Genomic DNA, 8835 nt, shown 5'->3' with positions numbered 1-8835 from the left:
CACACACACACACACACACACACACACACACACACACACACACACACACACACACACACACGTATCCCAGCCCTAGTGACGCTGTACAAGAGGTACTGCTTTGCAAGAGGCAAGTAGTTCTCTGCAACATTTAAATACAAATATGTACATACTGTATTTATCTGAATTCAGGAGGACTCTGAAGTTAAGACGACCCCCCCCAATAATTGCTATACTTGGAAAATGTATAAATTTGTTTTAATTTTCTATGTATTAAATCTAATGATTAGAGGTCCATCTTAAATTCATCCTCCCCACCACTACAATGAGGCAAGCGGTGGCAGGGGAGCAAGCAGTCGCTGGTGGGGTGGGGGACAGGTAGTGGGGGAGTTAAGCTGCTTGACCTCTGCCCCTTGCCTGCTCACAACTCCCTCCCATCACTTATCTCCACCAACACCTGTCCTATCTCCTGCCTGTGCACCCCAGCACCTGCACCTCTGCACTACTTGATCTCCTCATGTCTACATCCCCTAGCAACTGCCCCTGGGTGCCTGCCACCCCTTGCTGCCTGCCACTTCCCTCAGCCTCTGCCTCCCTTGCTGCTGCTGCTGCCTTGGCAGCTCCCCTACCATTTACCCTTTGGCTCCAGTAGGGCTCTGTCCCTGTTCCAGGCTAGCATGTCATTGATCTGGATCCAGCCCAACTCAGTAGCAGTGGCAGCTCCAGCTTGGCCCCACAGCTGGAGCCTGAGCCAGAGCTGCTGCCGCCATTGCTGCTAGCAGGCCGGGCTGGGGCTAGAGCAACTATGTGGCTCCCTCTCCCATGCTATAGCAGGGATGAAGCCCTGCTGGAGCCAGAGCTGGCAGGGCAGAGGCTGCAGTGGGAGAAGTGAGCATAGGGGGGCAGAGTTGGTAGGGGGCACATGCAGCAGTTGTGGCTGTGACCCTGATCTTAGGCAGGGACCAGGCCTCTATCAAGTCATACTTGAATCCAATACAAGGGGCTTTGCCATGTTAAATGGGGAAAAAAACCTTGTCTTGAGTTTGGATAAGCATGGTAAATAGACATTAAGCATATGCATGTATAAATAGCTGGCAACAAATTGTTTCTGCTTTAACTCTTGCAAATGCAGTATCTTTCCCCCTGTAACATGGCTGAAGCCCAGGATACACAATATTCAGACTCATATCTTGTGACTCCCCAGGGCTAGAAAAGAGAGCATTTTATCATTTAAAAAAGCCAGATGCTTCCATGTTAAGTTACAACATTTGTTTCCCACTTTACTACTTTAAAGAAACATCATAAAGATTTTTTTTTAAACTTTTTTTTTTATGCTGGAAAACAGTACTGGACTTCCATGGAGGGAATGTAAACTGTTCCACAGAGTAAGAAACCTGTTCCTGCTGCTTTCAGGTGAGATTTTGTGCAATAAGCAGCAGCACCTGATGCCGATACTCTAGTGGTCTCACTGCAGATTCCCATTGTTAGCTTTCAGCCTCACCCTGTTAACGCTGGTTTGTAGGAGTGGGTACCTCCACCTGAAACCTGCCCACTCCCAGAAAGTGCCTATTTCTAGTCATCTGTCTGTAAGGTTGCAAGGTAGAGACAACTTACCCATTCCAAGCCTGTATTTTGCCCAAACAGTGAGTCTCTCATTTTTATCCTTGCTATTCACATTGACACTAATTCTGAGTCTTCCTAAGATGTTTAGAGGCAAAGCACAGTCACAAGGCAGGAACTTGAATCTAGGGAACCAGAGAGCCTAGCTCAGAGTGGACCCCTGGTAACCTGATGCGGCTTACAGGACCATGGATATTAATGTTATGAACTAGTTAAACATTCAGGGCTTATGAAGAGGAGTCTATTTTTAAACTAAACAAAATTTGCATAAATGAATGAGGTTTTTGTTGTGCTAATTTATCGAGTTATTTTTATAACAACAATATTCAATTAAAAATTGGACCAAATCAAAAAGTTTTTAGTTTTGATTTCCCTGAATTAGGAAAAAGGAAGATTCATTGAAGATTCACCCAGTTAAAACTTGGACAAATGCATACATGCAACCCCCAAACAACATGTGAATAAAGACATCAGGTTTGGGCCAGTTCAGCTAGGTACTTTTCTCTCTTTTACTTCTCAGAATAAGTTTGGACAATTGGTAAAATGAACCACATACCTGACATAAATCAGAACTCTCCATGTGAATCATTAAGCCCACAGTAAGACAAAACTGGTGCTGCTGAATGAATGGTGTCAGAATTTGAAGGTGGGGTGAATGTTTTCTCCCTTCATATTTTCTCTCCAGATACAAATCTTACTTTCTAAGAGGATTCTAAATTTCCCACAAGATCTCACCATCCTTACAGTTAATAGTTTTTTTCATGTAACTAAATCTCCAGAGTCTCACAATACATCCTTTACTTATACAGTACCTGGATTTTGTTACAATCAGCTCAGCTCCTGGCCAAACTGGCTCATGCTTTTTCTCAACTGCACGCTTGGCCAGAGCTGACCTAGATTTCCCGCTCCTCCTCTTAATTCTTGACAGGATGTTCATATTTTCTTTGGTTAGTTTGAAAACTGTTTGGCCACTGTAAGATAAAGTACACTCGTAGGACAGAATGCATACACCAAATCCTGGAAGATTAGCAAGTTAATGTTCCATCTGTGCTGGCTTTTTTAAAATAGGGTTATATACAAAAAAGCATAAAGTTGTTGCTATCACGTGCCACATTTTAAAACTGGAATTACAATTTTTTTTACAATGTATATTATTAGTTTTCCAACAGATCTGATGCATAAATATTTAGTTAGGGAGGGGATTCAAGTTTGGTCCTGGCTGCAAAATGTTATGAGTCTTTTAAAAGTAATGCATTTAATTAGGGGGGAAGATTTCTCCATGTTGCTCTCCTGCTACCCCTTCTGGCCTACAGAAGGAACAGCAATCACATTAGTACTGGCAGACGAAATGTCATCCAGGAGACTCTAATAGTTAAAACTTCAAAGCTACCACAGAAGTAGATATGATGAGCTCCACTTTAGACAAGAGAATAAAATAAAAATAAAGCAAAGAAGTGACCTGGGAAGAAGGAACCTGTATCAGAACCAGGATCAGAACTTAGTCTAGTGCTCTGGAAAATTACTGGACCAACTCTTCAGAAAAAACAAAGTCTATGAGCAAAGTGGGTATTTGTGCGGTACAGCACAGGGAGAAATTACATTTTGATTTCTTAATATTGAAATCAAACATCAAAAAAAAATCTGCAGTACCTACTACTTTGGCTAGTTTTATCAGCTGTAAAGGACTGTAATCATGAACTGATGGGCTTCTGATTTATGACCATTTGGAATAATCCACTGTTGAAGAGTTTAGGAAGCCTGTATCACAACAAATAATCCAAGCACATATGAATGCATTATTTGTATTCTTGAAAAATAGTGTGTGTACATCTAAGCAAGCTCCCTTTTGTGCATGGTAAATTAGTCCATACGGAACTTCACCCTAACACTGCTTTACTGCTAATGTAGAGCTAGCTCATGTAGCTTTTCATTACAGTATAACGTAGACATACACATCATTTCAGTTAGGATGATATTTGGTTTAACTGAACATGCTCTGATATACAAACAACAGTAACAGGAACATAATGCACACTTCAATCTCACCCTCCACCACAACCACCTTCCCCCCTGTCCCAGATCCTAATACATCTTTGTAAGGGATTTTAAATATTGAAAGCAACTTAGGGAAGCACCACAATTCGAGTCAAATGTCTGCCTGCCTGTTATGATACCCAGCTGCCAAATATTGATGTAAATACCATTTACAATAGCAGAAGTAACACAAAACTTTTCTAGTGGTTGGCTGGATGTCTGTTCAGGAGAGTCTGGGGGGATATTGGATCAAACAAAATAAGAATTAGTAGAATAATAAGGAACACATTTTGTACTTGGTAGTTAGAACAGCGCTCTGAAGCAATGAAAATATTTAAAACTTGCTTCATAGTTGTCACTAGACATCAGTTAAACCCTGGCTACATGTTTGATGATATTTTCATTATGGCATTTACATCATGCCATAATGAAAATAGAGGTAGCTCCTTCCACTATCAGCTTTGCAAGCATGTAATCTTAGATTCTGAAAGGAAGCCCAACATGTAGCAAGAAAGCTGCACAACCCAGAAAGGTTTTTTGCCTTTTGACGTTTGCCATATGAAACAAACCATAATGTATGATTGTTAATGTCATCATTACAAAGCAGTCACTTTGCATTCATTCACACTGGTTTTAGATCTCTAATAAAAAAATACAGAATCCTACCCTGGACCGGTGCTACAGTATCCAGCGTGTCAATCATGTTCACCTAGCAGTCTCAGCTGGGGTTGGCACCTGTGGTTCTCCACTTCAGGAATCAACAAGCAGCAGTTTATAGGGTGGCTTTTTTAATACTAAATTACTGTTTATTTTAAAACAGCAAAAGATAGCTATCTTCCCTAAAAGTGGCACCTTAAGCAGGCTTATGTTCTTCAGACACCTGACGAACCTCTTTTTTCTCAGTCTGGTTTCCCTGAACCCCTTCCTGAACAACTACACTCTTCTGTTGAGAGAGTAGCACCTTTCAAACCAGCCACATTTCTTTTGATTTTCTGATTTCTTGGCTTTTTCCTGAACAGAATTCTCTTATAAAATCCCTCAGATGCTTGCAGAGAAATGGTCTCTTTCCTGTTTGGGTTACTGTATTCCCTTTTGAAATAAACTTATGCATTCGTACAATAAATGAATCAGTAACTAGCTGTATACTAAGTAGTATACAGTATCCATGAATTATTTCAGAGCAGCTTCATGTACATCTTATAATATCACCATGTGGTACAAGACTTCTTGGGTCCTGATAGGTTTTTATATTAGACTTGCCAGCTTCCCCTCTTCTACATCTGAGAGGATGGTGGATAGTAATAGAATGTTTGAAAATAGGTTTATTTACCTCGGGTAGATAATAAAATGCAATTACATGCAAGCCCCACTTATCCAAGTAGTGTTGGCCAGTGATACAATGTCTTTCCAAAAGCAAAGCATAACCATTACAGGAGAGTTTAAAGGATGGCTTGTACGGACCACACACCACAAGAGTAAAACACATATTGAGAAGAGTGCTCTCTTCCACGGAACATTCTCTTGTTGCTTCATTTAAATCTTATGATTAATGTTGGCAGCAGAAGTGAGAAAAACATCCATATATGCTATACAGTCTCCTCTCATTGGGAAAATGTAAGCATAAGCATAATACAAGCAAGTTACTCATGTATGTCAAGGGGATACAGTACCTCCATAATATGAAAACATATCAAAGACCTATTGCATTTATAATTTAGGGAAATTCTTGATACTGCTGCCATTTAAGTGACATGTAAAACATTATTTCTCACTATCCACCACCCTAGATTACATTCTGGTCTTGAAGTAGATTATTATTGTTTAGCAGTTTGTTTTCCTTTCTCTGTGCTTAGCAAATACAACTCCTTAAGCAGCTAATACTGGGTTAGGGCCGAGCTAAAACTACTTACTTTGTAAGTGCTGTATAAAAATTCATCAAAATTAAAGCTCGTGGCATACAGACAGTGTAACAATTTTCTCTTTTCTGTTTTTGGAAGGTCATTTCCAAACTATCAAAGTAATTAGTTACAAAACCTTTCAAAAACTGCTGTCACATATGGAACACTCCCCTTAAAAATCAGCTCCTCTTCCTCTAATTATTAGTGCAAGTTCCTAATATGAGAGAAAGGATGATTTTGTGGTTAAGGCCACAAACTGGAATGAATGGATCCAGATTTAATTTCCAGATATACCACAAGCTTCCTGTATAATCTTAGATAATCTTAACTACTGGTTTTGTGACTCAGTTTTTCCATCTGTGCACTGGGAATAATCATACCTCTCAGCGTATTGGAGGAATAAATGCATTAGTGTGTAAGGGATTTGTACAGCAAGTACCTAGACAGGTGGAATAGGCTGAAGATACCTCCCAGAACATTTGGATTGCTAAAATCCCCAAGATGGGAAATATATTAAAAGAGATTATTTAAAACAACATCCTTCAGACTAAAGGCTACATTGCCTGTTCTGCTTCAGGGTACAAATGAAATGAAAGTAGCAGAAAACATATTAATACAGCTGAAATATTCTGAAGGGTGAGGAACCTGCACCTGGGGAAGGCACATAAAACCCAGCTTGAAGCTTACTAGCAAGGGTGCCAGCAACAGCAAAGCCATGGCAGCACAAGCACTGGTGCATGCTGGGCAAGCCTATCCTGGGCTTGTGTTTCTTACACCAATCACCACATCTCCATTGGTGCAGGCACAGAGGCAAGCCATGACAAAGCTGACCAACTATGCCTAGCAATGGTGCATTCATACCTCCAACTGCAGCATTACCATATCTTTAGTTTTGTCTTCCTTGGGAAAGAGAACTGATGTAAGGCTACAAATGTTTGACTAAATCAATGCTCCCTTAGTAAGTGGTGGCATATGCAGAGCACTGCACACACACATTATTCTAATTTCAGCCTACTCCTGCATTCAAGGGCTCTGCACTGCCAGATCGCACAAAAGAGATTCTCCACTAATATATGGCACATGCCCTGGTACCCAACCCTTTCTCTTCTCTCCATCCCTTGCAGGCACACAGATTTGCTTTGCCTCTGTGGAGTTCTTGAGAACATTTTGTACTTCACCTTAGAGTTCTGGACTGCCTACCATGAAAATAAGAAATTCTCTTGTTGGGATGCAAAGTAACATTGGCACAACACCACAGCCCAAAGCCTTGGTTACATCCATGTGGTCAACATCTTGCAGCCATGCCCCCTACCTGCTTCACAGATCTGAACTCCTCCTCCAAACAGTGGCATATTCTCTCCGAATCAATAGGAAAGAAAATTTGTGGAGATTTCTTGAGTCTCTTCAGCAACCCCTTTGCGGGTTTTCCTCAGGACGACCTGATCTGACCCTACATTTCCATTGTATTCTTTTTTCCAAACAACATTTTAAAATGCAATGGATTATTCCTTTGGAATTGGAAGCTTCAGATTTAAAACTGGTAAATACTTAACATATTTTATACTTGCAACATTGTAAAGAAGTGATTTCCCCACATGACATAAACATTAGGTGCAAGAGGATTTTTTGCTATATATGAGCACATAAGCACATATGCAAACACAGTGGACATGCCCTGTACATGTATGTTCATATAAATCTACATGCATATATAAATTGACACAGTACATAAGTAATATAGGTATATCTCTATTCAGTATAATGCTCTTTAGGACTGGAGTTGCTCTTGCCCTGCATTGAAAAAATATCTTACAAGGAACTAAGCCTGATTGAGGCTAATCACAGTAAGAGTATGGGTGAGTGAGGACGCATGCAAAATTGACTTGTTGGATGTATGGAAGTGGTATGAATGAACCATCACATTTATATCAATAGGCTTTGGTGTGTCATAGTCATATCTGCATGAATAAAGAGTACTAATAAGAAATAACACAGAAAATTGTAACTTTTTCTTTACTGATTAAATTGCAAAATCTGAAATTAAATTAGTTAATGTTAACTTTTTTGGAACACTGGGTTCAAATTATTTTCAAGTGCTATAAAGAGAAAGCACCAGAAAGCATAAACAGCCCGAGCTGTTTAAAATGTGTGTTCCCTTTAATTAAATAAGAAACATCTGTCTTGGGATTTTGAAAGTGGATGTAATCCATTCACATTATGCCTACATCAGTTTGCATCCAACATCTATTATTTTGAAAGAAAATTCTTCCTCTCTGTGAAGAATTAAATAAGCGTGCAACACAGGGTACTTCCTCCGTTGGAGCGGACAGAACATCCCTTGTTGAGAATAACCTTGTAGATTAACAGCAGATTTCCACTTTTCGGCAAGAGGCACGTGAAACACGGGGTGAACATTCAGGAGACAAAACAAATAGACGGCTCCATCTAAAACAACTGAAACCCCTTTCCTCAGAGCCTCGGGGAACAGGAGCCACAAAGCGGACCCATGCGCTGATCCTGAAGGTCACAGGACTGCCATTTCCCCAGGGACCATTCAACTCTTCCCCACAACAGACACACACAAACTTCTCTAGAAAACTACAGGCACCAAGGGAGGCCACAGAAACCTGCACGGAGACGACCTGCCGGATGGGGCGACTGGGGCAAGACCATGCCAAGCATCAGGGGCAGACAATGTACTCACTAGTGGTGTCAAAGGGGATCTGCTTGCACTGTGTGGCTGGCCAAGGACAGTAGTACACGGCTCCTCCCTCCTGGATCTCTGGCTGTGTGGTGTTGGCTTTGGGAGCTCCGACCAGGACGCTCACCCTGCAAAACACGGGGGAAGTCACTGCTGGGGAACGAAGGGCAGCAGTGAGGCGAGGGGCTGAGGGCACCTAGAGAGCCGGGCAGTGGCGCCGGCAACGACCTCCGACGAGGGAGAGGGGCCGTCCGGTTAGGACGGGGGCTCGAGGGGGGCGCTGGGAGCACTTACGTGCCGGGCTCCGGGATGTAGAAGTCCACGGCGTAGCCGAAGTAGCTGCCCTGAGGCCCGCTGTACACGCTGCGCTGCTCCTCGTCCAGGTTAAACGCCAGGAGCGCGCGCGGCCACAGCATCGCCGGCAGTAGCAGCGGCAGCAGCGCGGGAGGCAGCATCCGCATCCGCATCCTCGTCCTAGTCCCCCTGCCCCTGCTCCTGCTCCTCGCGGCGGCGCTCGGGCTGCGCTGGGCGGGGAGTGATGCCTGCGCTCCCGCATCCCTTGGGCGGCAGCCGGCCGGGCAGCGCCGCCAGCCCCGCTCGGCG

General features: G+C 42.5%; 1 protein-coding gene across 1 annotated transcript in view; it reads right to left on the bottom strand.

Annotated features, from left to right (window-relative positions):
- ITGA8 (integrin subunit alpha 8) overlaps positions 1-8788 on the bottom strand; it is a 210144-nt gene extending 201356 nt beyond the window's left edge. The window contains 3 exon segments of the mRNA XM_019508352.1: positions 8236-8360; positions 8527-8758; positions 8761-8788. Of these exon segments, the coding sequence (XP_019363897.1) occupies positions 8236-8360; positions 8527-8758; positions 8761-8788 (385 nt within the window).
- Positions 8789-8835: the final 47 nt, after the last annotated feature.

The sequence above is a fragment of the Gavialis gangeticus genome, unplaced genomic scaffold (genome assembly GCF_001723915.1).
Source record: "Gavialis gangeticus isolate Ggan-Ray unplaced genomic scaffold, GavGan_comp1, whole genome shotgun sequence".
In the NCBI taxonomy this organism is placed as follows: domain Eukaryota; kingdom Metazoa; phylum Chordata; order Crocodylia; family Gavialidae; genus Gavialis; species Gavialis gangeticus.
Note: the sequence above shows the minus strand (reverse complement) of the source record. Positions and strands in the feature narration are given on the sequence as shown.